The 26,852-nt window shown below is 53.5% G+C and overlaps 8 protein-coding genes across 8 annotated transcripts; 5 read left to right on the forward strand and 3 right to left on the reverse strand.

Moving 5' to 3' along the window:
- Positions 1 to 160: 160 nt before the first annotated feature.
- Positions 161 to 4,152, reverse strand: BZA05DRAFT_401552 (uncharacterized protein). Its single transcript, XM_051483999.1, has 7 exons — positions 3,690 to 4,152; positions 3,409 to 3,609; positions 2,646 to 3,346; positions 1,981 to 2,599; positions 1,403 to 1,930; positions 537 to 1,352; positions 161 to 483 (listed from the first exon to the last, which is right to left on the reverse strand). Exons 1-7 carry the CDS (start codon positions 3,816 to 3,818, stop codon positions 436 to 438), a joined length of 3,042 nt encoding a protein of 1,013 aa, XP_051338441.1. The 5' UTR covers positions 3,819 to 4,152; the 3' UTR covers positions 161 to 435.
- A 714-nt stretch (positions 4,153 to 4,866) lies between these two features.
- Positions 4,867 to 7,716, forward strand: BZA05DRAFT_474807 (uncharacterized protein). The gene is made up of 5 exons (XM_051488144.1): positions 4,867 to 5,215; positions 5,287 to 5,419; positions 5,478 to 5,756; positions 5,815 to 6,613; positions 6,673 to 7,716. Exons 1-5 carry the CDS (start codon positions 5,145 to 5,147, stop codon positions 7,461 to 7,463), a joined length of 2,073 nt encoding a protein of 690 aa, XP_051338442.1. The 5' UTR covers positions 4,867 to 5,144; the 3' UTR covers positions 7,464 to 7,716.
- A 153-nt stretch (positions 7,717 to 7,869) lies between these two features.
- Positions 7,870 to 11,107, forward strand: BZA05DRAFT_401556 (P-loop containing nucleoside triphosphate hydrolase protein). The gene is made up of 8 exons (XM_051484000.1): positions 7,870 to 8,027; positions 8,087 to 8,290; positions 8,352 to 8,399; positions 8,534 to 9,232; positions 9,286 to 9,884; positions 9,935 to 10,124; positions 10,199 to 10,466; positions 10,518 to 11,107. The coding sequence occupies exons 1-8, from the start codon at positions 7,985 to 7,987 to the stop codon at positions 10,849 to 10,851; spliced, it is 2,385 nt and encodes a 794-aa protein (XP_051338443.1). The 5' UTR covers positions 7,870 to 7,984; the 3' UTR covers positions 10,852 to 11,107.
- Positions 11,108 to 12,766: 1,659 nt separating this feature from the next.
- Positions 12,767 to 15,642, forward strand: BZA05DRAFT_401560 (heat shock protein 70 family). The gene is made up of 4 exons (XM_051484001.1): positions 12,767 to 13,281; positions 13,356 to 13,520; positions 13,620 to 15,232; positions 15,301 to 15,642. The coding sequence occupies exons 1-4, from the start codon at positions 13,124 to 13,126 to the stop codon at positions 15,354 to 15,356; spliced, it is 1,992 nt and encodes a 663-aa protein (XP_051338444.1). The 5' UTR covers positions 12,767 to 13,123; the 3' UTR covers positions 15,357 to 15,642.
- A 94-nt stretch (positions 15,643 to 15,736) lies between these two features.
- On the forward strand, positions 15,737 to 16,022 carry BZA05DRAFT_401563 (uncharacterized protein). The gene has a single exon (XM_051484002.1). It carries the CDS (start codon positions 15,776 to 15,778, stop codon positions 15,992 to 15,994), a length of 219 nt encoding a protein of 72 aa, XP_051338445.1. The 5' UTR covers positions 15,737 to 15,775; the 3' UTR covers positions 15,995 to 16,022.
- A 63-nt stretch (positions 16,023 to 16,085) lies between these two features.
- On the reverse strand, positions 16,086 to 17,010 carry BZA05DRAFT_77325 (uncharacterized protein). Its single transcript, XM_051488624.1, has one exon. The coding sequence runs from the start codon at positions 16,880 to 16,882 to the stop codon at positions 16,214 to 16,216; it is 669 nt and encodes a 222-aa protein (XP_051338446.1). The 5' UTR covers positions 16,883 to 17,010; the 3' UTR covers positions 16,086 to 16,213.
- Positions 17,011 to 23,288: 6,278 nt separating this feature from the next.
- On the forward strand, positions 23,289 to 24,768 carry BZA05DRAFT_419606 (uncharacterized protein; the record flags this gene model as incomplete). Its single annotated transcript, XM_051485601.1, has 3 exons — positions 23,289 to 24,054; positions 24,107 to 24,357; positions 24,409 to 24,768. 3 exons carry the CDS (start codon positions 23,289 to 23,291, stop codon positions 24,766 to 24,768), a joined length of 1,377 nt encoding a protein of 458 aa, XP_051338447.1.
- A 285-nt stretch (positions 24,769 to 25,053) lies between these two features.
- BZA05DRAFT_354896 (3-methyl-2-oxobutanoate hydroxymethyltransferase) lies at positions 25,054 to 26,820 on the reverse strand. The gene is made up of 2 exons (XM_051481373.1): positions 25,938 to 26,820; positions 25,054 to 25,868 (listed from the first exon to the last, which is right to left on the reverse strand). Exons 1-2 carry the CDS (start codon positions 26,319 to 26,321, stop codon positions 25,146 to 25,148), a joined length of 1,107 nt encoding a protein of 368 aa, XP_051338448.1. The 5' UTR covers positions 26,322 to 26,820; the 3' UTR covers positions 25,054 to 25,145.
- Positions 26,821 to 26,852: the final 32 nt, after the last annotated feature.

Consider the following 26,852-nt stretch of genomic DNA (forward strand, 5'->3'; position numbering starts at 1 on the left):
ATGGTGATGCGAGTGCTATGGGCCTGGACGGCGTAAAGGAGCTTGGACTGGTTATTGCGAAGTGCAAATCAAAGGACTCTGATCATGCTGCCTCACTCGCATGATTGTAGTGCCAAAAATTGCCATATGGTCGCTACTGTAATCCCATTTGTGATGGATGCTTTGGACACACACCACTTCTCCGAGGGCTGTTGCTATACGTTGTTTAATTTCCCCAGATCCAGATTTCTATCCCATCCAGCTCCAGCTTCATCTCACGTAAATCTGCTTCCCTTCCCGCTCGCTAATAATACACCCACATCTACCCAGCACAGACGAAAGAAGACCGCCCCCGCCCCAGAACAGCTAGCAAACTACAACAGATATTTCTCCTGGTCGGGTATGAAACAACTACAACAACTGAACTATATGCGCCAACAAAACACAAGAACGAAATCACATAACCTTCGTACGGACCCAAAACAGAACGTATGCATTCTTCGACTGCCGTGGTATTAGTAGAGAAGTGGGGGGAATATCGGGGAGAGAAAACTAACCAGAACCCTACTCTCATCGATCGGAGACGTCTTCGAGTCATCAAAAGTATTCCACACTTTTCTAAACGAGTCCTTAACAACGGCCGTGTAATGGCCACCCTGGAGGGATCCGTAATGGTTCACGATGCCGTACAGGTTGTAGTAAAACGGCGGCGTAGTTTCCGGGCTCGATTCCATTCGCACTCTTGTCCCTCTTGTGGCCTCGGGGGAGAGGGGCGGGGGAACGTATTCAGTCAAGTTGAGTTCAGTGAGTGGGAAATCGATTTGGGTGTTGAGCTTGTCTCGCCACCGCCCCTGGTTCGTGAAGCGCTTGAGGTGGATGATTAGGATGTGGGGGAGGCGCATGATTGTGAGCTTTTTTGTGGCTTTGCGGCGGGTCTTGCAGTTGGGGCAGTGCCAAGCGTCGTCGCCAGAGAGGATCTCGTCTTTGGTGAATTCGCGGAGGCAGTCGTGAAGTGTGAAGGTGCCGCGTTGGTCGACTAGAATCGGCAGCGAGAGGTACATGAAAGGGCTGTATGTGGTGGAAGTGACGCGACAGGTAAGGCAGGTGAGGCGACTACTGAGTTGGCCTTGTAGCCAGTTGACAGTTATGGAATAGTTTTGGTGCGTGTAGCGTTGCCATTCGACTTGCGAGGCTACTTGCATCGGGAGGAGTTCGCGTTGACGCTCTTCCCCTTCTGTTAGCGGGTTGAGCTTGGGCTTGCTGGCGTGGGGGTTGAGGTCTTCGTGGAGGCCGTCCAACAGGAACTCAAGGAACTCTTGGGCATCCTGCTGGCTACTGGTGCTGAACGTCTCGTTCAACCGTCCAGTAACTTCCTGCATTGATGTAAGAAGTTGGAGGCGATGGATAATGGCGGTATACATACCCTGAGTGTTACAGGAGCGATGAAAGGATATTCGCCGCTCCACAAGTGCCGTATCAGGCCCGCAAAAGCCTCTGCTAAGACACCTCTCGAGCCAAGGGGATTGTTCTTATTGATATGCTGCTTGTAGCTACCGTCCAGGAAGTATCGAGAGAGTGGTATTGTTCCGCTCATGCACTGTAATATCGAATTCATGTAACAGGAATTTCCCAAGTTCTTAAGGCCGGTGGTTCCATTACTGACTGCCCCCGAGACACTGCGAGCGAGCGCAATTTTGGGGGGCCTGATAGGCATTGGGTGAGAACCTGCTGCATCTAACGGATCCGATACCCCACTATAGCTCCTGCGTGCCGCCACAGGGAGTGGTCGTACCGGTGACACTGGAGGATTGAACTCAGGATTCCGCACATCGGTAAACACGTTGAATGGATGATCGATAATGGTGTTTGCGCTACGCCTTGGTGTGGGAGAGTCGGGAATTCTGGGCATCATGCTCTCCTGTCCGTGTGGACTTCCTGGGTATTGTTGGAACTAGAGTTGGTGTTAGCCTTAGCAGTGGTTGAGTAAACAGGAAGCTTTACGTATTCCTCCACCGTCCTGGCAAAGACCGCGCCCCCCGCGGAATTGGGTGTGAGCGATGTCCTCCTCCGTTTGGTATTGCCGTCCATAGTTGAGACGGATCCATACTCGTTCTCTTTCCGAAGCTGCTCCATCCACACCTTCTCTTCCTCGATATTGATAGGTCCGGGCTCAGCTGGCATCGTCACGGCTTGGGACGTGACACCATTTTCAAGAGTGGGATACGGAGGGGGATTCTGTGATCTACATTCGAGGAGGAGGGGAGTAGGTACTCTTACGACTTGTTGAGAGCGTCTGTGCATGGAAGGCACAAATGGAGCCGGGGCTTCTTCGGTCTTGAGAGATGTGTGTCCGAATATATTAACCCAGGCGTTGAGTCCGCCGGTAAGGAGTAATGGCGGTCTGCGTAACTTCTTGCTGTAGTTGAACTCATGGAGTGCATTGTGGAGAATCCGCAAAACATTCGATTGCGGACTGCCCATTGATGATTGTATATAGGTAGTATCAATTGTCTGTTGATCGTAGTAAACCACGAGGTCAAATTGAGCTCGAGCTTTGAAGAGTTCCAGCTCAGTAGCAGGGGCAAGGACTAAGGCATCCTCTAGATCATCTGCTGACATTCTGGCTGCGAGTTAGAAGGTATGGAACTTGAGGATTCGGCACTTACTCTTTTCGGAGCACGATCGGATCAATGGACACGATAGAGCGTGAATAGATGTGCCCTTGGTCGTATTCGTCTCGGGGACGAACATCGAGTAGAAGCACTGTAACCCCAGAATTGGCCTTCAGATATCCATACAGAACTTCAGCAGTCATCTGTATTTCAGTTTGCGGCGGAAGTTTTGGCTTCGCAACATCTGCCTGCGTAGCCCTAGTGCTTCGAGGTGGTTCAAGTCCCCTCGGTGAGCCATAGCTAGTAGACGGCGAGTATACTGGCGGTGGCATCTGCGGCAGTACGTTTTCTACATCGATGTGAAGAGCTTGGTTGGGCATTGACCGAGGCCCTTGAGGACGGCCGAGACCAGGAACTAGCGATGCAGGCAGATCCTTCACCGAGACGCCACTGTCACCGCGTAGGCGGCCAAACCGGGCCTGAAGCTCTGCTCCAGCATCCAAGCTCCTTCTATCCGCCCCCGAATTGGCTACGAGTGATTTTGAAGATAGATGTCCTGGTTTTGTCCGGATATCCGGCGCCCTTTTGGCTCCATTCAGCAATGGCTGTGAAGGTGTGCCGTTCGGTTTTGCCGCCGCCGGGTCCTTCTGTACTGCCGCCAGCTGATCCGATGTAGCCGGCACTTGGGAATTCGCATTGTCCTCCTCGATCGTTCTCCGAGCCCGCTGGAAATCAGCCTCCCGGCTGGAGACGTCCTGTAGAACATAAGCAATGATCCGGCGGCGTACGTCAGCACCCGGGGGACAGTATGACATACCCCGCGGAGCCTCGCGTACTCGTGGAAGAGCGGTGCCTTTTCGGCGTGGAATGTGGCATATTCGGAGCATTTCGGTATGATATCCACAAGTATGGTAAACGCCAACAGATATTCCACATATGCGTTATCCAGCGTGCTGAGGTCATAAAACCATTTCGCCTGATGCCAGTGCGTCTTCGCCTCTTCTATCCACGATTTGATCTGCCCCAAGCGTTAGACCTGGTCCTTATACACGCGCATACGCATACACATGCTCGTGACAGCTTCAAGGAGAGACAGACCGTTGCACGGTCCTGGGGATGTAGGTGGTTCGTCCGGGCGATTATATCTTTGATGTGCGGGTAAGGAACGGTGCGCTTCGAAAGAGCAGGAGCTGACCGGCTATGCGGAGGCGGGGGGTTGGACGGCATGATCAGAGAGTGCGAGCGGTAATTCCGCGCATGACGGACAGAGTTGTAGTTGGTAGTGGTAGTGGTAGTAGTAGTAGCTAGTTGGTGATGGGAAGGTAAGAGTAGTTGTTTATCGTCGACCCTTCTTTTTGCCGCTCTGTGGTACCTGGCGAGGTAGTTTCTATATAGGGACGTGAAGACGGGTCAAGGGTAGCAGTATTGGGAGTGGGTACAATGGAAGGAGGGATCAGGGTGACCGTGGAGTGAAGGTGCAAGCAAGCCAGCAAGCAGGTAAAGCTGGCAACCAAGAAGCGATAGTTGGGAAACAGAAGGCTGGCGTGTGGGGTGTCGAGGGTGGGGCAGGGGGGCCAAGGAGGCTGAAAGACGCGCAACCTTGTCTACATGTGCCACTCGGCGTTGTGGAGTTACCTAGTCGAGGCACGAGGAAGCACTCGCGATGATACCACTTGCACCTGGAGAATGCGAGTTCAATAACTAGAGAGCATCCGAGATTCCCGGTTCTTACAACGGTGAGGACATCGAGTTCTCTTTGATGCTGGTATCGTGTGTGTGGTGCCGTTGAAGTTGAAGTAGAGTAAAGGCCCGGAGTTTGGACACTGAGCCTCATCATATCGCTGCCGCGCCACGATATCTGGCCATCAAGAAGGCTCACGCGATTAAATCAATGCTTTACCGGTATGTACTTGCGGGGAAAGCTTGTCAGCGGAGATGTGGTGTCTTCAGCCACGTAAGAGATGTCTAATCAGAACCTACAGAGCTCTTCTAACGCAGCGGATCGATACTGGTAGGTATCGGGCTGTTCGGGCGCATGGATCCATTTCATCTCCATCCAAAGCCTCTATCCTCTGTCTTGGGATAAGGGATTCCCCGAAGCTAGTGGCATAGAGCCTATGAGCAATACAATGTAGCCACTTTATCTGAAATCACTCATGCCATTTGGCGGACACCGGGGACGATTTATTTGCGGTGTAACACTGTCACGTGAAGAGCGTGCGCAGGGCCTCATCAGCCTGTCCACTATTGCGTCGTCACTCTCCAACCTAAAAACCATAGCCCCACCAACCACCCTCGCTCGCTCACCACTGTCCTGCCCTCCAAGCCCATCCATCAAGAACCGCGATAAAGACCCTGATTGATGCCAAAAGCTGAATAGATCCCCTCTTGAGCTTAACCAACTGTCGAAACACTTCAAAGGCAAATCCCGGCGAGCGCTCTCACCGACCAGTTACCTAGCTCCTCCCACCAGCTCATTGCATCCCCACGTCCGCCTCCCAACCTTCCACGAACAACCACCTCCCCGCAACCACAACCGTAATCACAAACAACATGGCGTCCTGGTTCGGCGCTTCTAACTCAAATCTGGACGAGCAGGTGGAGAAAGCTACATCGTCCAGTCTGTACGTCTTGGTTCCCCGACCTGCCGTCGTTTAGAGCCTGATACTAACTTTTGTGGCGCGCGATCACGTAGAGAGGATATCGCCCTGAACCTGGAGATTTCCGATATCATTCGCAGCAAGACGGTGCAGCCGAAGGAAGCTATGCGATCGCTGAAGAAGCGGATAGGTCACAAGAATCCAAACGTTCAGCTGGCCGCTCTCGGGGTATGGCTCGTGTGGTCTAACGCGCGCGTTGAGGTATAGCTTTCTAACATGTGTTTAGCTCACCGATACCTGCGTAAAGAATGGTGGTAGCCACTTTCTGGTCGAGATCGCTTCCCGCGAGTTTATGGACAACTTGGTTTCATTGTTGCGAGCACCCGGTGCCGTAAACCCAGAAGTCAGGGCAAAGATGCTGGAGTTGATCCAACTTTGGGCCTCGGTGTTCGAGGGAAACTCCAGTTTGTCATACGCGGGAGATGTTTACCGGCTGTTGAAGAGTGAGGGATTTGACTTCCCTCCGCCCACAAGAGTCTCGTCCACTTTCATAGACTCTTCAGCTGTTGGTGTCCCAAACCCCCAAACCCCCTAGGAACCACTTTCAACTAATACCACTACAGCCACCGGACTGGTCTGACGCCGATGTGTGCATGCGATGTCGAACCACTTTCACGTTCACCAACCGCAAACATCACTGTCGAAACTGCGGTAGCGTCTTCTGCGGAGCCTGCTCATCGAAATCGATACCCCTTCCTCACATCGGCATCGTTCAACCGGTCAGAGTGTGTGATGGATGCCATACGAAACTGACCGAACGGAAGCTACCTCCAAAACTTCAACACCCAAGGGTTCCGTCCATCAAGAGGGTTATGGCTGCACCCATGATGCAGCCGAGGAACCCCAGGGTGGAGCAGGACGATGATGAGGACTTGAAGAAAGCGCTTCAAATGTCGTTGGACGACATGAAGGGTGGCGGCGGCTATGTACCGCATCCCCAGCAGCATCAGAAGCATCAAACTCAATATCAACAGCCCACGAAAGTACCAGAGAGCACACCGGTAAAGAGCACACCTGCCCCGGTAGCGGCCACCGACGACGAAGATGAAGAACTCAAGGCAGCGATCGCGGCGAGTCTGCGTGATATGGAAGAACAGAAAGCGAAGGCAACGTGGTCGATGCCTTCGGCTTCAGCCAGTAGCGCGGCGGCAGGCACTCCTGCCAGGATCGAGCGACCCGATCACGAGTTGAGTCCTGCGGAGGCCGAAAACATCAGCTTATTCGCAACTCTGGTGGATCGTTTACAAACACAACCACCAGGCACAATCTTGCGGGAACCCCAAATACAAGAGTTGTACGAGAGCATCGGCGCGCTGCGACCCAAGTTGGCTAGGACGTTCGGCGAGACGATGAGCAGATATGGTACGCTGATATTCAACCCTCTTCTCGTTGAAGCACGCAACATGCTTACTGCGTTTTAGAAACCCTATGTGATCTCCACGCGAAGCTTGGAACAGTCGTCAGGTATTACGACAGAATGCTGGAAGAGCGGATGAGCTACACATATGGTCGCCACGGATTGGGTGGAACGATCCCCCAAGCTGCCTACCAATCCCCTCCTCTCACGAATAATCCGTATCCGTCAATACCTCCGGCCGAGAGTTTCTATGGCGGAGGACCTTCGCATCCGGCGGCGACGGCAACACCAGTATCGCCGCAGAGCCCGGCAATGGGCCCAACACAGCCCCAATATGGCAACTACTACTCCCAACCGCCACAATTTGACCCCTCGAATGCGAATTACGCCGGTGCGCCGCAGTACCAACAGTATGGCGGTTACAATGCGCCAGCAACCCCGCAGCACCACACAGAAACATCGCAGACACCAGGTGCACCTCCGGCCAACATGCCACCACCCCACCTTCCCCCGTCTAGCCAGACCAGCACTATCGCAGACCCCAACCAACAACAGCAGCAGTCCTCCCAACTGCCCTCGCAGGCACCCTCGGCTCCTTCCGCTTGGCAGTATCAGCCTTCTACTCCCGGTACGGAGACTCAGCCCCAATACTCGTACCCTCCTCCACCCCAGGAAGTGCACCATGTTCCGCCTCCCCAGGCAGCAGCATATCCGCAGCACGTTTCCTCACCACAACACGGATATCCCCCCCAGAACTCGACATACCCCTCTGTCGAACAAAGGGACTATCCCATAGTGCCAAACCACCAACCGCAACCCAGGGCGGTGGTCGAGGAGAGCTTGATCGAGTTGTAGACTATTATTTTTCTTTTTTTCTTTCTTTCTGTGCGTTCTGATGTTGGTTGTTTGTGTTGGAGACGACTGGGGATTTGGAATTCAAGTGGGCCCTTCTAGTTAGTATCATGGTAATGGCATCGCATGACTTGGACGGCTGTGGTTGTACAACGCATTTGAAAATGCCATGTATTCACCATGTGGGCTCGAGTTAGGTGAGAAAACGATTTCTCGATGACCTGTAATATATATTACGAGAAGCTTTTTTTCCGAGACCTGAGAGTCATATCATCAGCCTTAACTCGTCTGTGAAACTCTGCCATTGCAAACAAACCTACACACCGTGAGCGGAGTTCTCGTATTTGCCAAGCATTCGCGTATTTAGTTTAAGTACCCTGTAGGGCCCCACCATCATCATCGTCATTGAGCTTCCCCACCAAACCTCACCACTACATACCATCACAACTCTCCGCCCGCCGTTTTACTCCTTACCAACACATACGCACACACACATACACACACACACACACACACACACCGCAATGTCTCGCCACAAGTTTGTCCGCAACATGGATCTTGGCGCGGGTTCGTCTCATCCCTCCACACGATCGGTCTATTCCGTAGCTAAATAACGTCTGCGATAGAACTCGACGACGACTATGACTATGACGACGGAGAAGACGACGGCATGACCGAGGAGGAGAAACAGCAGATGATTACGGCGCTTAGGGCGGTGCGAGAGCTGCTCGGCGGCGAGGAGTCGAAAGCCGTCGTGTCGGACAAGGATATCGAAGAGTCGCTGTGGTATTACTATTTCGATATCGCAAAAACGGTGGATTACGTCTTGAGTGAGTATTGGGGGAGGGAGGGGGGCGTGAGTGGTGTGCGAGTGCAGGCTGATGGTCGAAGATACACATATGAATGCCGGAGCGAAGAAGAAGAAGGGGAAGAAGAAAGGTAGCTATTACTTTCCGTTCCCTCTCTGTTTTTTCTGCACAATTCATGCATACCATACCTCGGACAAGAGCTTGGGGGAGTGGGTGGGTGGGTGGGTACTTGACGTAATATCACAGGCTCAGCGGTTGGTCAAGGTCTAGGGTTCGCGTTCGGGTCTTCTCCGGAACGGTGGTCGTCAGCTACGGAACAGGGGCTTTTCGTGGATTGTCCGTGGGGCAGGGTGCCGCGGGATCGGATGGGAGAGCTGGTGGGGGTGCCGATGGAGGGGGCTACCAGCGGTCTGCTGGGCGGCTCGGGGAAAAGCTCGAAACTGGCGGAGTTGGCGAGGAAAAGGAAGGAGAAGGCTGCGGCGACCGCGGCAGCCGCGAGTGGTGCCGCGGAGATGAAGACTTCCGTGGCTATTCTGTCGCGGTTGAATCAGAAGGCGGAGGCTACGGGTGGAGATACACCGCCGTTGCCATTGCCATCACCACCGCAACAAGAAGCAGTGCCGGCCCCTGCTCCACCGACGCTGACGCCGACGCCATCGGAAGAGAAGACCGCCACCGTCGACCTTGACCAGCCGAAGGCGAAGGAGAAGACACGGGATGCATTTGAACCCACTCCCATATCCGTGCCCGAAGGCTTTACCCAGCAAAAGCCACTGGGAGCATCACCTTCTAGCTTTGCGAAATCTATCTTTGGGGAGAGGATTACTTTGCGGCATGAGATGGGTTTTGCTGACGGGTGTTTGTTCTTCGTGTCAGGAAACAAAGAAACATCGGGAAAGCCGGATCCGTTTGCGGGGCCGAGTCCGGATGATGTTGTCGTGGCTGCACAGAGCTCTAGTAAAGGTGCGTAGTCTAGATTATGGCTTCTCTTGGGAGGTTCTAATGGTGTGGGGTAGGGTTGAATAAAGGCAAGCCCGCTGCCAGGGAGACGGCGGCAAAGGTTGGGGAAGACCTAAAGGCGCTGACCATCGATCATACGCCGGTAAAGAAGGTCGAGAAGATTGATGTCCTGAAGGTACATCGCGAGTCGAATGCTAAGGAGAATGTCAATTTTGTTGTCGTGGGGCATGTCGATGCTGGGAAGAGTACATTGATGGGGCGAATGCTATACGATTCCGGCGCGGTCGACGAGCGGTCCATGAGGAAATTCCGACAAGAGAGTGAGCAGATTGGCAAGGGGTCGTTTGCACTGGCTTGGGTTATGGATCAGACGGAGGAGGAACGGACACGGGGCATTACGATAGACATCGCAACAAACCACTTCGAGACCGACAAGGCGGCGTTTACTATCCTGGATGCGCCAGGACATCGTGACTTCATTCCCAACATGATTGCTGGGGCGTCGCAGGCGGACTTTGCGGTGCTCGTTATCGATGCGTCTACTGGTGCTTTCGAGGCGGGCTTCCATCGGCAGGGCCAGACGAAGGAACATACCCTGTTGGTTAGGAGTATTGGCGTGCAGAGGGTGGTGGTTGCGGTGAACAAGCTGGATACTGTGAGTTTGCCTTGCCGAGCGATGAGGGTGATTGGTATTAATATCTACAGGTTGACTGGTCGGAAGCGAGATTCGAGGAGATCGTCCAGCAGATGCAGCAGTTCCTTACAAATGCTGGTTTCAACATGAAGAACGTCACTTTTGTCCCACTCAGTGGTCTCACAGGTGCCAACGTGGTAAAGAAGCCTGCCAAAGGCCTCATCCCGTGGTATAAAGGGCAGACACTACTGGAAATTCTCGGTACTTCATCCCCCCCACTGTCAACATTCATCCCCCCCACTGTCAACATTCATCCCACTAACCCTCGGCCGCAGAAACATCAAACACCCAGAGCCGAGCAGTTGAGAAACCGCTGCGTCTAGTAATTTCGGACGTCTTCCGGGGCGGCGTGCAAAATCCCGTATCGATATCAGGGCGCATAGACGCGGGATATCTCCAGGAGGGAGATGTGCTAGTCAGCATACCGAGCAAGGAGCAGGCCACAGTCAAGGGTATCACCATCAATGAGGAACCGAAGAAGTGGGCTGTGGCAGGTCACAATGTCGTCATTCACCTTTCCGGGATAGATCCCATCCATCTCCGGTAACACCTATTCATCCAATTTTCCGAGTATCAACTGATGAAGTGAAATAGCGTCGGCGACGTCATTTGCAGCCCCTCCTCCCCCCTACAACCACTCAGCACCTTCACCGTGAAGCTCCTCGCCTTCGAGGGTCTCACGCCCATGGCAGTGGACGTCCACAAGGGACGACTCCACGCAGCCGGCAAGATCTCCGCCATGATTGGGACGCTGGATAAAGCCAATGGACAAGTGGTCAAGAAGAAGCCGAGACATGTGCCACCCGGAGCGCTGGCCAGGGTACAAGTGCAGCTTGTCGTTGGTGGTGAAACAATACCAGTCGAGAAGGGGAATCGCGTGGTGCTCAGGAGTAATGGTGTTAGTGTTGCGGCCGGGATTGTTGAGTGATAGCGGAGAAGGGACGGTGAATGGTATATAGGATTCATATACTGAAGTACCGCTTCTAGAGTACCTATGGTCATTGGTGCCTGCGGTCATGAAAGGCTATCTTTTTTGCGGTTCTATGTAATTTCAAGCTAGCTAGCGGCCGGCAGCAGATATGAAATCCATGGAGTGAAAAAGGCACGGGTCATGTACCTTCTTGTAGATCTAGTTTCCTAGTCCGATATTGGTGTGAAGTTCTTTTACGAGAAGAAACACTGGGTTTCGTATGGAAATCACGCTCGAGTGCACCAAACTCTCACGAGATGGCGACTGATTTTCACTGAAGTCAAATGTAGTGGTTACATATACTCGGTCGGAGTTTGAACTTGAAAGTTCAGAGAACTTTTCGGACCCGGAACTCAGCTGTTCAACTAGGTATGGTCTGAAATACGGGCTGCTGATATGGACTTCACCAGCAGATAGGTAGCCTGTCCCAGGATATGCATTATGTAGTCAGCCACCAGCAGTGATCGATCCTCGTGGTGGAAAGGAACGGGTGTATACTTGGTACTGGTCATTGCTAGCTGGCGGAGTTGCATTTTTGAGTTGTCAAGTTTCCAGTACTGTTTTTTTTGGTTGGGCCGGCTGTTGGCATGTATGCAGACAACAATTAAACTTCCCGGGTGCAGAGCTAAATGACAACTGTATCTTTCTTGACCGCCGGCACCATACTCTCCCTCATCATAAACTGGGCCGTGGTGTGGGGCTGGATTCGTGACAACTTCGATGCTAGGTGTGCACGTGATGTCACTTGGCCTACCCTTAATACCGGTATAAGCTCTTCTCTATTCTATCCCTGCCTCATACACTCTGGACCCGCGAACCCGCAATGACTACATGTGTCATGTAGGTACGGTACTTGTAGATGCCACGTGGAACATGTACTCCACGGTGCACGTTGACCGAGAGAAGAGGACAGGTTTGACTATGCATTTCACCTTCTATTCAGGTGCCTACTCTACGGTAAATAGAGTACCCTCCCTACTCAGCCGGAATGCCCGGTAGTCGGCGGGGTTTAACAACCTTGGTATGTATATTACAATGTAGAGTACATGATAATCTATTCCAGTGACAGCGGAATTGGGATTCGGATTTGGAAATAGAAATGTGTTCTTTTTTTCTTCGACAGCCTACGGGTGCTGAGGTGCACGTTGAAGGCGAAGGGAAGGGGAAGGGGACGACACAGTAAGCGAGCTGGTACGTGCCCCGCCACTGGACGCTATCTATTCGCTGAAGATGAAGATGAGGATGAGGCCACGAATGAGAAGTGGCTGATGCGTGGTTCGTGATGGGATAGGTATCATATGTAGTACGACAGAAGAGCACTCTAGAATACACGGAGTCTACACCACAGTCCACCCGTCAGGGCAGGGAGGGTGGGTACAGTACTATCCATAGACGTTCGCATGCAGGTCTAGATGTGGCTGAGGAGGTGGGTATGACTTACTTGGCTATTGGCTAGGTGATAGTTACTAGTCCTCTAGAGTAGACGCGGGCCGAAAATTCCATCGCTTCGACACTAGTGCGGCCGAAACATTTCGAAGTTTCTCGTTTCATCGATTGACGAAGAGGACAGGTTTGTGTTTCTGGCAATTGTGTACACATCTCAATACTCTAGGCAGTGGTGCAAGGAAGCAGTAGATACTCTACTGTGTACTCAGCCGGAATGAATGGGGTCGATGTGGGCTGTGGACTGTGGCAAAAGAAAGAAATCAGCAAAAGAGGGAAAGCAAAGGAAGAGACCAAGTTACTGGGTCGTCGAGGTAGAATGTCATTCCCGCAGGAGGGCTCTGCTCTGCAGATGATCATCGAACTGTGTGGAGTAGGTAGCTGGCTGCTAACACGGTGTTCTTTCTCCTTTGTCCAACGCCACGCTAAGCTTCTCTCAAGGAATTATGCTCTTCTACAGATTCAATTTAACATTAAGCTACTGCGCCAAGACTTACCTGTGACACAGCGAACGAGTTGTGGGAAAAGTGTCCTCTACACATCCAAGCTGCATTTAAGTTGTCCATAACTATCCCCCAATCCTCCCGCTTCTTCCTCTCCTTCCCTCGTTCAACTCCCCACACACAACACACAGCAACGTACCCAGAGAGTGATTAGATCCTCTCTCAGTACTCCGACAGCCCTTCCTACAACATCGTTTACGTGTTGTTACCTATCTGCATCCGCCAAAGAGAGCTTGCTTTCTATACCATCCCCCGTTGTCACAAACACCCCCACTCCAGTCCCGATGATTTCATCAAAGGGCAGCAAAGTCGCCTGGGCGGCTTCACTGTTCTACCTCTTGTTTGTATGTCTGGCGCCTTTACTGTCGCCGGTCAATGCGGCCGAGAATGATACCGAGAACTTCGGAACCGTTATTGGTATCGACTTGGGAACTACATACTCGTAAGTTACACCCTCCTCTGAAACGACCACCGTGGCGGCGGATCTGAAGTGTTTCGTGTGCTGACGTTTCGAAGTTGTGCTGGTGTGATGAAGGGAGGCCGTGTCGAGATTATGGTCAACGACCAAGGAAACCGTATCACCCCGTCGTACGTCGCTTTCACCGAGGACGAGCGATTGGTCGGAGACGCCGCAAAGAACCAGTACGCCGCCAACCCCACAAACACCGTCTTCGATATCAAGTAAGTGGATTCCCCCTCCCTGTCAGCAGCGAGCTTTGGAGTGAGCTGCAGAGAGTGTGTGATGTGAGTGACGTGTCGCTAACATGCTTCCCCCGATAGGCGTCTCATTGGCCGCAAGTTCAACGACAAGGACGTTCAGCAAGACATCAAGCACTTCCCCTTCAAGGTCATCAACAAGAATGGAAGCCCCAATGTCCAAGTTGAGGTTTCCGGAGAGAAGCGTGTCTTCACTCCCGAGGAGATTTCCGCCATGATTTTGGGCAAGATGAAGGAGATCGCCGAGGCCTACTTGGGCAAGAAGGTCACCCACGCCGTCGTCACTGTCCCCGCCTACTTCAACGACGCCCAGCGTCAGGCCACCAAGGATGCCGGTACCATCGCCGGTCTTAACGTCCTCCGTGTCGTCAACGAGCCCACCGCCGCCGCTATCGCCTACGGTCTTGACAAGAAGGGGGGCGAGCGCCAGATCATCGTCTACGATCTTGGTGGTGGTACTTTCGATGTCTCGCTTCTTTCCATCGACCAGGGTGTCTTCGAGGTCTTGTCGACTGCCGGTGATACCCACTTGGGAGGAGAGGATTTCGATCAGCGTGTCATCTCCCACTTCACCAAGCTCTACAACAAGAAGCACAGCGTCGAGATCACCAAGGACCTCAAGACCATGGGCAAGCTGAAGCGTGAGGTCGAGAAGGCCAAGCGTACTCTGTCTTCGCAGATGTCTACCAGAATCGAGATTGAGGCTTTCCACGACGGCAAGGACTTCTCCGAGACTCTCACTCGCGCCAAGTTCGAGGAGCTCAACTTAGACCTCTTCAAGAAGACCCTCAAGCCGGTCGAGCAGGTCCTCAAGGACGCCAAGGTCAAGCGTGAGGATGTCGACGACATCGTCCTTGTCGGAGGTTCCACCCGTATCCCCAAGGTCCAGCAGCTTTTGGAGGAGTACTTCAAGGGCAAGAAGGCTTCCAAGGGTATCAACCCCGACGAGGCTGTTGCCTACGGTGCTGCCGTCCAGGGAGGTGTTCTGTCCGGTGAGGAGGGTACCGACGATATCGTCCTCATGGACGTCAACCCCTTGACTCTCGGTATCGAGACCACCGGTGGTGTCATGACCAAGCTCATTCCCCGCAACACCGTCATCCCCACCCGCAAGTCCCAGATCTTCTCGACCGCCGCCGACAACCAGCCCATCGTTCTCATCCAGGTTTATGAGGGAGAGCGCTCGCTGACTAAGGACAACAACCTGTTGGGCAAGTTCGAGCTCACCAACATCCCCCCGGCTCCCCGTGGAGTTCCCCAGATTGAGGTCTCGTTCGAGCTCGACGCCAATGGAATCCTGAAGGTTTCCGCCGCCGACAAGGGTACCGGAAAGTCTGAGTCGATCACCATCAACAACGAGCGTGGTCGCCTGTCGCAGGAGGACATTGAGCGCATGGTTTCCGAGGCCGAGAAGTTCGCCGACGAGGACAAGGCCAACCGCGAGAAGATCGAGGCGCGCAACGCGCTCGAGAACTACGCCTTCTCCCTCAAGAACCAGGTCAACGACAAGGAGGGTCTCGGAGGAAAGATCAGCGACGACGAGAAGGAGACTCTTCTCACCGCCGTCAAGGAGGCTACCGCTTGGTTGGAGGAGAACGGAGCTACCGCCACCACTGAGGACTTTGACGAGCAGAAGGAGAAGCTCAGCCAAGTCGCTTACCCCATCACCTCCAAGAGTAAGTTTAACCCCACCTCGCGTCATGACTATTCTTCCGAACTTTAAACTAACGCATTCGCTCTTTAGTGTACGGTGGTGCCGGAGACGATTCGTCGAAGCCCGATGATCACGATGAGTTGTAAATTCGTATGACTTGTTGCTTTCTTATTTTTAGGCTATCATTTTTTTTTTGCTACATGTGCTTCTAGAAATGGAGTTACCGTTTTTCTGTGTAAACCCTTCTGTTCTGTTTGTTGTTGTGATGCAGCAGTGTATTCGTGATAATGTTCATTCTGGAGGAAGATGGTAAAAATGCAAAGTGTTGCGATGTTAACGAATCTTATCATATCACACTCGCGTGCAGATACCGGCTGATCACCAGACCCGTCACCCGCAACTCCACTTAGCTCGCCACTTGTGCCCGCCACTTGCCTGAAAAGGGGATCTCGCTGGGGCTAGCGCCGAGTGATCACTGTGACTGGGCGCGTAGAGTTCCAACTGCATATGGTGGATTCCAGGTGGATGCCTGATAACCGACTCTACTCTCTGACTCTTTGAGTCGATGTGTCTCTTCTCTTTGAGTCCATGTGTGTATGCGTGTTTATGTGTGTGTGGTTCCAAGAGGTCATTTTTCATTTCATCAATTGCCCGCAACTTCGTTCCCATAAAATGCCCACCAAACCGAACCGTCCCTGACTCCCATTGCCCAAACCCACCAGTGTCCAGTGTCCAGTGTCCAGTCATTCTGTTCCCTCCGTTCCCTCAGTCCCTCCGTAAATAGAGTAGTAAAGCGAGAGTAATAAGCAAAAAAGTTAACCAGGTAAATGCAGAAAAGAAAAGAAAGAAGAAATAGAGGAAATAGGGAAAATGAAAGAAGAAGAAAAAAAGGGAGAAAGAGGAAGAAGAAGAGAAAGAAGAAATAGAAATAAAAGGAAATAAAGTATCTACAACGAACCGCGCTATCCCATATCCCGTCCCCCGTCCCCACCCTCCATCGCATCTAGAACTTCCCCAGCAGCATCTTCCAAACGCCCGGCTTAACCTCGCCCTCAATAGCGGTAACCTTATGTCCTCCCTTCTCCAGCTCCTCAAGTCCGACCTTACTAGCACTCGAACTCCGATCCGCGAGCTTAACCTCTCCACGGCGGTTGACAATGATCTTTGCATTCATTGGCAGCGCGCTGCGCCGCTTCACCTCGCGCTCCCACTGCTTCTTGCGATGGAAGTAGTAGACAATGATACCGATGAACAGCGCGAGCGCGACGACGACAACCGCAGCGATGATCCCGATCTGTGCGCCTACCCCCACCCCCATAAATGCGTCCGAGTTTCCCGCTCCCCCGCCGTCGGAATCGGAGACTTGGTTGTTGCCCCCTACCGTACCGTCGGAGCCTACAAGGTCGTCGTAGGATAGGCCCGGCTCGGAGGGGTAGTACTCGCTGGACTCGCGAGTTTCGGAGGCGGAGGCGGAGGCGGATACGGTGGAGGGCGTGCTGCTCACCCGCGAGGCGGAGGCGCTGGCGCTGGGGGTGGAGGAGGAGGAGCGCGCGGAGATGGCAGAGCTGCGTATGCTGGATGCGGTCGGTGTAGGCGATGGCGAGTCTTGTGCCAGCACGCCGGTCATGCCCAGGAAGGCGAGGAGGAGGAGGTGGGTTGGTCGGAGACGCATGGTGGATGTGGATGTGGCGGTCGATTAGGTTGTGGGTTGTGGGTTGTGGATTATTCGAATGGAGGCCAGCTGCTGGATGTATGTCTTTGGGGAGAGGCTGCTGCTGCTACGGTGTATGCGTTTTCCGGTGGGGAAAAATGGGCGGCTTCTCCTTCTTGTACTGAACGAGGAGGGCGGGAGTGTTTACTCTATCGTATGAAGGGAGGGTGTTTGAAAGGTATATACTATGGTAGGCGCTGGCACCCACGGAACCGAAGATGACAGACAAGACGAAGGACGGCAGACAAGTCAGGAAAAAGGAAAGCGCAGAGGATTCCGATGCAGTAGCAGGCAGGCAGGCAGGCAGGTGTGAGGAGCTGGCTGCGGGGCGGGCGTCTACGTACAATACATATACTCTCTCCTATTTCGATCACGGCCTGGCAGTCGAAGCTGTCCTACGCCGTCCCATCGTTAGGTGCAGATAGACGCTGGAGATGGTGATGGGAGGGGGGGGGGGGTAGGATCCGCAGGGATGGAGGAGATGTTGGTGCTGGGTTGCCATCTATTCCCGGTGGTGGGTGTGCGGGCGCTTAAGCACAAGTGCACACAACATTGGCTGGGCCGCACAGCTGATTGGCTCGTTTGCAGCCATGGAACAGTTTCGGATTTGGGACCTGCAGCCAGTCAGACTGGAGAGCTGGGTTGGGTTGCATAGATGCACGCCCGTGGGTTTCGCGTTGTTGCTGGTCAGTGGTGTTTTTTTTGTTATTGTTTTTTTTTGGTGACGGCTGGCTGGGAAGGCGAGTTTTTCTTTCGGAGGCGAGATGCTTCGGCGGAGGACGGAATAGGGAATCGAATCGAAGTCGCGACGTCAGAGGACCGGACGGCCGGTCGCATTGAGGGCTGCGGTTTGGCATCTGTCGAGGGAAGGAAGGAAGAGAAGCGGCTGGTTAAACTGGGCTGCTGCCGTGCTGAAGAGGCCAAACGCATAAATCTTGGATCTCGCAGAAATGCACTTCGGCTGCGGGATCTCCCTCCATGCAAAGCGTGACCCCTGCTCCGGCGATATGTATACTTTTCTTCAGGATCTTCCGGGCTGGAGAATCAAGACGTAGTGTATGCACATAAGTCAGTATCTACAATCAATTGTCACACTACAACCGCTGATAGACATCGAGTGCAGCCAGGTGCTTACGTATAGTCAGTCCTCTCGTGGGGTCGATGGAAGCGAGGCGAATAACGAGTCGTCGATGCGAGGCCGTATGCACTCGTCAGGCCATCCAGAGACCGATCGGTAGTTAGATGCCCAACTTCCAAGACGGGTAGATTTCCATGAGATTGCCCACGCCGAGCCTTTTGGGGCGAGTTCGGCGGCTATCCGGTGAACCGACTGCTGGATCCAGGACTCAGGCTGCATTCGGGGCGTTTGCCCCGAGGAGTCGAGGACAACCGTCTCGAACTGGGGAATATCTACTGCCAATCGACACTTCGCAACCGGCAGAGTTTTCCAGTGACCGCTTGCATGATACATACATCTTATCGACGAGTGGAGAGGATCGGCAACGGGGGGTGATGACGGATGTATGGATGGACGGACGCCTGCTCGAACGCTTGATGATGCAGAGTGGACTTGCGCAGAGATGTTGTGTTGTTGTTGCGGTCCGCTGACAGGATTTATCCAGGCAGCCAGCATTTCCAACATGGCTCTTCGGGCGACAAGCGGAGATGCAGAGTTCTTTTAAGCTGCTTACCGTGCGTCATGGTTCTTCGTCATATCGGAAGCGATGATTTGGCATCGCGCCTCTTCGAGGCGGGGAGGAACAGGCTGGGTGGAGGGTGGGGTGCGGCACGGCGGGGTGGGAGGACACAGCAAAGGATAGGCTGCGTGGGATTCCAAGAGCAACGACCTAGAACTCCGGCTTGGATAAGGAATGGTCCACGCGCCTCTCAACCTCTAATGATTTCAGGCGCCCACTCACTCACTGCGCCGCACCCGCCTCTTCACCTCACCTTGAGCTTTCAGTTATTGATAGCCCCCACGCGCCTCTCCACGTCAGAGCAGCACAACACAAGCACAAGCACGTTGCATATTCCCTCGATATTCAGTTCGGGGTCTGGTGCGTCTCGCTCTTCGCTCTTCGTCTTCCAGTTACCAATGACCATTGGCAGCGTTTGGCGCTCCCACTCATCCACGGGACGAGTCGACGGAGTTGGATACGGACCAGGAGCAGGAGACCCTGACCAAAAACAGGAGAACGGCTCGTCGGAAATCGGCAGATACTCTACATACATCGAATCAGCAGTCTGAGGAGACCAATACCTATCTTCGGCAAGACGGCTTGGGTCAATGGTTGAGCACTCAGGAGCATCGTCACACAGCTCCCTGTCGCGACTCTTCTTACCACGCATGCACCACCCAAGAACGATAACCACAGCCACAACCACACTGTCTCCAGGCCCTCCGAAGCCGAATAGCGTTCTCCGACGAGACCTGTGAGCTTAGAGAAGACGCTGGCCCCTCTCCCTCCTCCTCCACCCCCTCCTCCTCCTACTTCCAACGAAATTAACCACAGCTACCACCACAACCATAGTAACACCTACAACAACAACCCACAGATCATGGCATGTTACAGCCCATATCCTTCCCACTAAGCCACTCCAAGAAATAGTAGCCTCGTGGTGCTACAAACGAGCCCGCTCAAGGCTTGGCAGAGTGCTCCTCTGTGAAGCTACCTATACAGACTTCCTAGGAACACCTCCCGAGTCCCATCTAGCCCGCTCGATAGAATCTAGATTTATCATCACGCACTGCAGTTCCGATGTACAACTACCAAGTCCGGATCTCTCTCGTATTACACGTTCCGAGCTGAGCTGGAAGATGCACTCTGCCGTGAAGGATAGATAGCAGCTTGACGGTCTAGGTATTCGGGTATCGATGCACCCCAAGCAGAAAGGATATCATGAACTAACCCTAGAGAGTTTGGATCGATATATCAAAGAGTCGCAACATCACGGTGGCACGAATCATCTACCTATGCTCATCACATCCAGCCTGGACCCTGCCTGCCAAACTACTCGATGCCAACAGCATTTTCGGGAAACAGGACCAGATCACGAACTACCTACCTACACTCCATCTCATCTTGCTGGTGGCACCCCCCGTTACCGTTCGAGATACCATGACCCACATGGGGAAGGATGTGATGGTGAGGGGGCATGTGAGGATGGGTTGCAGAGGGAGAGTCGAGACTTGAGCACGACCCGTCGTCGTCGTGCTCTATGTAGTTTCAGGCTTTCAGTGGGTTTCCTTACGATAGTCTAGACTTTACATTCGATAGATTTACCCCGACCAGCCAGCACCAAATCTTAAAACCTCGTGTGTGAGTTTCACCTGGATCCACGCTTCCTGCTCCACCTATACTTGCTACCAGCTCGCTGAAGAACTTTGCTTCCTCACATACCTAGCACTCGGACATGGCTACCTATCGGAAGAATCCTATCGACTGTTTGCTAACTTTTAGCTGATACTAGGTATATTCCACATTACACCTGGAAACACGGTTGCCTTTAAGATTGAAAAACTCGACTGGAACAATCTCCTGCTCGGATAAAGTGTCCATGGGATTCACGTGCTACCCCATGGCTATTACTCCTGCAGCTGAATCGTTATGGCTAAGCAGGCTTCTGGAGTCTGACCGGCGTCCCATATATCGTGATGGCCTTGGCCAACCTACTTAGCCACCCATCGTGCTACAACTTAGGTCGAACTACCCAACGATGTACCTTGTGACCTTGTCCGCTCTCCGGGAATGGACGAAGCAAGGGCCCGTGGGCACTGCGGGGGTTTTTCGAGAGCCACAGTCCACGTTGGGGCGGGGGTCTCCAAACTCTCTACGCTCTCCACACAACCACATGAGCATATAAGCATATGGGCGTTGAATGCTCTGGGTAAGTTGTGGGCAGCAAATCCGGACAGTTCGTGTTCCGTGTTGGCGGTGGAGAATCCATCTAGGAGTTGCCGCTGGATGCATGGAAGGATTGGGCACTCGTTCAGGTGTGCGGTGCGTGCAGGTGCTTCGAACGTTCGTAGTCACTCGCCCATCTGCTATCTTTTCGAGTGTCGGTGACGGTAGCTGTATTCTGAATTGAGAGGAAACCATACATACCACTGTCGAGGCTGCGAGCTACCGTCGTTACTTTTCCTAAGTCCTGACCGAACCAAAATTGGTCGAACTATTTATTCTGAGGTTGTGCAAGTGGCAACAGGCCAGACGTTCGTTCGTTAACCGCCTCACCGTCAAACTATCCAATCGAATCATTGAGGTGAGCCTTCCCCGCTGCCGGAAGGAACAAGTTCTCAGATTGGAGACGGCTGGCGCGGTGCCTGCTAACTACTAGTTATGCCGGATGATCGTCGCGGTAAATACCCGCTGCGTCTGACGCCGACCATCGCTGCCGAACGCGCTAAGCTCTGACCAAAGATTCGAGTTATCGGCAACGTCCTGTGCTCTAGCATAATTATCCCCCATATCTATTGTCTGGCATCAGCTCGTGATTTTGCCTGGAAACGGAGCTCTAGAAAGTGTACTCTACTGTAGATATTCGCAAGGAATTTGTCCCGCCGTATACGGTACTCAGATAACCGTGAGCCGCACGTCTTGTCTATGTATACTACAAGCATAGTATGTTTCAAAAACAGAGGTGTAGATGAGGATGTTAATTCTAATGGCAAATACATGTCCGGCGGTAGTATATCTGTTGGACCTCCCTAGCTTGCCCCAATTTGAACTGACGCAGAAAGGTTGGCAATGAGTGATATCAAAAGCATTCGGCGAGTGGGCTCTTCCGCAAAGCAACATGTGTGAATTAGTACAAACAGGCTCTCCAACATTATGTATCTAGCAGCGTATATTCCCACTTCCCTTCTCCGAAGCTTTTCTAAACATTTGACAGTGCACCTAGTACCTGGTAAAGTCCACCGCCGCCGCCCTCGGTGTATGTAGTAGTAGAGTCCGCCACCGGCGTAGTAGTATTCGCCGGTGGCCTGTCTGCAACATGGCTGCTTTTTTGTAACTCGAGTCCCGGCCCGATAGCCTCTGTATCAGCGCTGTTGCTCATTTCTCTGGTATTGGAACCGCGGATGTTTGAAGTACCGTGGGTCAGAGGTGGCGACAGCGACTGTCATAGTAGCAACCGTGACTGCTACCAGCACAGCTGCAACCAAACTAATTGATATAGTGAGCCGTGTGGTTGTGTAGACGCACTACCGCCTCCTAATCGGGCCTAATCGGGCATACTTTGCAGTGCAACAAATATACTCCCGCCCAGGACATGTAGGGGTTAATATTTCAACGAACGGTTTCCGGTTATTGTAAGCCATTATCACCATTTCGTGACTCCTCCAAAGCACCTTCAACCTCAGTCAGTTAGTGAATATCAAGTTTCAGGATTCTTCAGGAATTGAGATCGAGTGAGTGAAAGTGCAACACTCGGTTCCACGTGACAACCGACATCCATACAACCCAAGATCCTCGAATTGTCGAGTCAATAATTGTGATTGACTCCGATTGACTCTGGGACAAGCCTGGTCAGTTACCGCGATTGACTCCGGTACATGTTTAGTCAATAATCGTGATTGACTTGGTGCCGTCTCGAGTCAATAATCTATGATCCTCTTCCTGCGAGCCTTTTCGAACCGACTAGATAGGGGGTTGATGTGAAGGCTGCCTCTACTCTGCAGAGACACAACTCTTACTGAATCCAGCGAAGCCTGGCGGAAATATATCCGCAACTAAAAATCCACAGATCTCATGATATATCGTCTGCGGGGTCAACACTTCCCGGAAGTCACACATTCCGAAAAATGTCGTGCCCCTAGGCTCGGCGGTTCCATCCACCAGGGGAGCTCTGGGTGACGAAGCGAAGAGGACCCTTCCAACCGACAGTCTAGGTACAAATAAACCCCCACCATAGTTGTCCATCACGACCACCACGTATCAATCCCTTCCTACTTATGCTGCACCTGTGAGGAGCTCTCGAAAAAAGTGAAACAAATGACGCCGATGACGATGATCGCATACAACAGCTCTCAGATATTTCGTCATGGATAACGGTCCTTTGTACGGGGCGGGGCGCGTGCAACTGCGATTGGCGACCGCCAGCGGACGAGTAGCGAGATGCATCAAACAAGGTCTGGGCTATTCGGTTCCTTGGCATGGACCATCCCACCTTGGGGAATAATTGGCTGCTTGTTATACATATAGTACTCGGCGCCGGCTTCCTTGCTGCAACGTACGATTGAATCCTCCGAGCTACCTATACCTTACCTCCCCACCTACATCACGGACCCGACACAACACACCTCCACACAGCTCATCCTAAAATGACCACCCCCACATCTCCAATCGGCACAAGCCGTACCGGCACAATGGAGAGCGAAAACGCAATCCCTCCCGAGGTTGGCGACGTCGGCGGACTCCTCGTCGAGCGTCTACGAGCCTGGAAACACGCGGTCGCCTACCTCGAGTCCTACATCACGCAGACCGAGAGCGTGCACAAGACGCTCGGCAAGGAATACCAAAAGGTGCTGAAATCCGTCGACGAGCCATTGCGCGAAGGACACCATTTCCAGCAGTCCGTTGGCGGCGTGGCATCGCTGTTTGAGAACATCCGCGCGAACACGGTGCGCCTCAGCACATCGCACCAGGAGACCGCGGGGGAGCTGAAGAGCACCGTCCTGCCCATCCTGGAGAGACTGCATAAGGAGATCCGGGACAGGCAGAAACATGTGCAGAGCGAGAGCGAGAAGAGCGCGAAGAGTGTCGCCAAGACGAGGAACAGCACGCAGGCGCACATTGAACTTCTCGGACAGCACGTTGCGGCGTTTCAGAGCTCTGGCGGGATCAGCGCGGGAGGCCACGACGGCCATCACTTCAAGCTGCATCATTCCAACACGGGTGGGAAGAACAAGCCGGAGTTTGACCCGTACCTGCTCAAGAGAGGAATCCTCAGTCGCCTTGTGAAACAGGTCCATGAGGAAAATGCACAGAGACAGGACCTCCTCGGCGTGCAGACCCACTCACAGGAGTTTGAGGCGAAGATTGTCCAGACTGTCCAGCAGGCACTCGCTGCGTTTAATCAAACAATGAATGTACAGGCGGATCTGCAGAAACAGTTGTATGGGGACATCGTTGGTTTGTCATTCCGCTTCGTCCACCCTCACTGCTCACCGCTAACGGAACACAGAGAAAGCAACTGCTATCCCTCCCGACATCGAATGGGTCAACTTCCTCTCCCGAAACGCAGAGACAATGATCGATCCCTCAGCGCCAAAGCGCACAGTGGAGAGCATCCGGTTCCCGAACGAAGAACATTCCAGCACTATGCCGTTGATTGAGGGCGCCCTCATGCGAAAGGGCAAGATTATCCGTAGCTACAACCAATCGTACTACGTCGTCACGCCGAGCAAGTACCTGCACGAGTTCAAAGACCTCGATGTACGTTCCTTCCCCCCCTTCCCACCACCCAGACTAACCCTCGCTTCGCAGCACCTCAACCGCGAGCCGGAGCCTGAGCTCTCTCTCTACCTCCCTGACACCGTCCTCAGCGCCCTTAACTCCGAGGGAAAATTCCAAATCACGGGTAAAGACGCGGGGTCAAAGCTGAGCACGAAGCACGAGTACGCGTTTAAAGCGAGCTCCCACGACGAAGGCCAGCGCTGGTACGAGGCCATCTCCGCGTGCGTTAACCACAAGTCCGATCTTGCGCCTGCTGTTACTCCCCCCGGAGGCGCATCAACCGTAGCTATCGAGCCTCCGGCGTACGATAAAACCCCGCCGGCAGTGACGGGCCAGCAGTCCGGTGTTACGACAGCGGCTGTGCCGGTGGTGGCTGAGAAAGCAGCTTAGGAGGCTGCTGGATGGGATGAGAAGAGGTTGCACTAAGTGGGCAGGGTGCATTGTCCGAATAGTACTCTATGATTGCGACGCGATGATCAGTATTGTTGTTGATGTTGCTAGCCATGGAGTTTCTTTCTTTTCTGTGTTTTATGACTGTACGAGGGGGCGGAAGTTGCATATGATATCACTCCTGTACTCTAATCAAGTTGCTTTGTGCGATTAATGACGATGGCAATTGTGAAGCGGGATGGATCTTTCCTGTAACCACAGCACCTAAATCACTGTAAAAAACTTGTCTAGAACCCTAAAGTCGTATTTCATATAATACGCTCTACATGCAAAAAGATATTCCACGGTATATCCACAACCCAAAAAGCCACTAAATCTCACCGCTCTCCATCCGTCTTCCCTTCCTTCTCCGCCCTCACAGCCATGTATCCTTTAAACGCCTCCAGCTCCTCCTTTCCGATCGGATACGTATGTTCCTTCTTCGGATACTCGCCCTGCCTAACCTCGCGCATATACTCCTCCATGCCGCTCTTAGCATGCTCAAACAGATTCGCATAGCGCTTCACAAACTTCGGCATGAACCTTCCCTCGGGGTAGTGGCCCAGCATATCGATCTGGACCAGCACCTGCCCACTGGTGCCCGCGCCCGCGCCAATGCCAATAGTGGGCACATCCAGCTCCTTGGTGACGATCTCCGCGATCTCGGCGGGGACGGCCTCGAGCACCATGCCGAAGCACCCGGCCTCCTGCAGCGCCAACGCATCCGCCAGCAGCTTCTGCGCCGACGAGAGCGTCTTACCCTGCACGCGGAACCCGCCCAGCGACGACGCGCGTTGCGGCGTCAGCCCGATGTGCCCGAGCACCGCGATGCCCAGCGACGTGAGCCGCTTAATCGTCGGCGCGAGCTCGGAGCCGCCCTCTAGCTTCACGGCGTGCACCCGCCCCTCTTGGATCAGCCGGATCGAGGATTGGATCGCTTGTTCGGGGGACACTTCGTACGAGCCCATCGGCAGGTCGCCGATGAGGAAGGCGGACTTGACGGCGCGCGAGACGGCCCGGCAGTGGTGCAGCATGGCGTCGAGGGTTAGCTGGTTGGTATCCTGCGCTCCCACATACGTTAGCTGTCCGCAACTTCTTCCCCTCTGCGTGCGTGATGTGCGTCAACTCACTTCCATGCCCAGGGCGACCATTGCCAGCGAATCACCCACGAGGACTATGTCGACGCCCGCCAGGTCTGCCGCCAGGCCCGACGGGAAGTCGTGGGCCGTCACCATCGCGATCGGAGTCTTTGCGGCATGGAGGTTGCGCAGCGTGTTGATGGTGACCTTCTTCCGTGTGGGGGTAGCGGTCGGCGATAGTGGGGAGTGCGAGGACGATCGACATTGTGTGTAGCGGTGTTGTTGCTGGGGTGGTGGTTGTCGACGTTGACGCAGGGCGGTTTGTGACACCCCAATCACGTTGGATAACGGACGGGCGGCGATGGGCGTTAGAGTTGAGCGCCATGCGACTGGTGCCAGACGCCGTAGCAGCGAGGTCGGTGGTTGGAGGGGCATATCTTCTCGGGGCCGACTTTGTCTTCCAGCTGCGCACGCTTCGGCTTTGTCCTCCGTCCGTCCGCTAGTTATCGCTCTTTTTGAATCCTTTGAAGCGCCGTGACGGAAAGAATACCGTGGACCGCGCGATGCAATGTGTGATTCCGAAGGGCCTTCTTTCTTGGTGGGATTTTGTAGAGATTCTGAAGATCCTCATTCCCCCTTTCTCCTAACTCCTTCTCCTTTTTAGTCGGTCGGATGGACGTCGGCCCGCCGTGAGAAAAAATAATCTGTGATCGAGACCAGGCCCTCGGTAAAACCGTGACAGGCCTTTCCGGGTAGTGGTCATGTCGCCACCAAAGATTCCCATGCCTTCCCCCGCCTTGCATTTCCCCTGATGCAGCCAGCTTATGTACCTACCCCGCAATGCGACCCCGCCAGTGCATGGTGATAACGGCGGCGGTGGTGGTGGTGGACCATGGTGGTACATACTGGTGATGGAGGTGGAGGTCATGTGGGTGCTGCGTATTTCATGACGCCCGTGACTTTATT

This window comes from Tricharina praecox (assembly GCF_024521635.1).
Source record: "Tricharina praecox strain CBS 144465 chromosome Unknown BZA05scaffold_16, whole genome shotgun sequence".
In the NCBI taxonomy this organism is placed as follows: domain Eukaryota; kingdom Fungi; phylum Ascomycota; class Pezizomycetes; order Pezizales; family Pyronemataceae; genus Tricharina; species Tricharina praecox.

Bases quoted from the DNA above. Each gene is read 5' to 3' on its own strand.
- BZA05DRAFT_401560 (XM_051484001.1), top strand. From the start codon at position 13,124: ATGATTTCATCAAAGGGCAGCAAAGTCGCCTGGGCGGCTTCACTGTTC. The intron at 13,521-13,619 runs GTAAGTGGATTC...TTCCCCCGATAG, and splicing joins AACACCGTCTTCGATATCAA to GCGTCTCATTGGCCGCAAGT. The intron at 15,233-15,300 runs GTAAGTTTAACC...TTCGCTCTTTAG, and splicing joins TTACCCCATCACCTCCAAGA to TGTACGGTGGTGCCGGAGAC.
- BZA05DRAFT_77325 (XM_051488624.1), bottom strand. From the start codon at position 16,882: ATGCGTCTCCGACCAACCCACCTCCTCCTCCTCGCCTTCCTGGGCATG.
- BZA05DRAFT_474807 (XM_051488144.1), top strand. From the start codon at position 5,145: ATGGCGTCCTGGTTCGGCGCTTCTAACTCAAATCTGGACGAGCAGGTG. The intron at 5,757-5,814 runs GTTGGTGTCCCA...ATACCACTACAG, and splicing joins CTTTCATAGACTCTTCAGCT to CCACCGGACTGGTCTGACGC. The intron at 6,614-6,672 runs GTACGCTGATAT...ACTGCGTTTTAG, and splicing joins CGAGACGATGAGCAGATATG to AAACCCTATGTGATCTCCAC.
- BZA05DRAFT_401563 (XM_051484002.1), top strand. From the start codon at position 15,776: ATGTGTCTCTTCTCTTTGAGTCCATGTGTGTATGCGTGTTTATGTGTG.
- BZA05DRAFT_401556 (XM_051484000.1), top strand. From the start codon at position 7,985: ATGTCTCGCCACAAGTTTGTCCGCAACATGGATCTTGGCGCGG. The intron at 10,125-10,198 runs GTACTTCATCCC...CCTCGGCCGCAG, and splicing joins GACACTACTGGAAATTCTCG to AAACATCAAACACCCAGAGC. The intron at 10,467-10,517 runs GTAACACCTATT...GAAGTGAAATAG, and splicing joins ATAGATCCCATCCATCTCCG to CGTCGGCGACGTCATTTGCA.
- BZA05DRAFT_401552 (XM_051483999.1), bottom strand. From the start codon at position 3,818: ATGCCGTCCAACCCCCCGCCTCCGCATAGCCGGTCAGCTCCTGCTCTT. The intron at 3,347-3,408 runs GTATGTCATACT...TATGTTCTACAG, and splicing joins AGTACGCGAGGCTCCGCGGG to GACGTCTCCAGCCGGGAGGC. The intron at 2,600-2,645 runs GTAAGTGCCGAA...ACTCGCAGCCAG, and splicing joins CCGATCGTGCTCCGAAAAGA to AATGTCAGCAGATGATCTAG.
- BZA05DRAFT_354896 (XM_051481373.1), bottom strand. From the start codon at position 26,321: ATGCCCCTCCAACCACCGACCTCGCTGCTACGGCGTCTGGCACCAGTC. The intron at 25,869-25,937 runs GTGAGTTGACGC...GTGGGAGCGCAG, and splicing joins TGGTCGCCCTGGGCATGGAA to GATACCAACCAGCTAACCCT.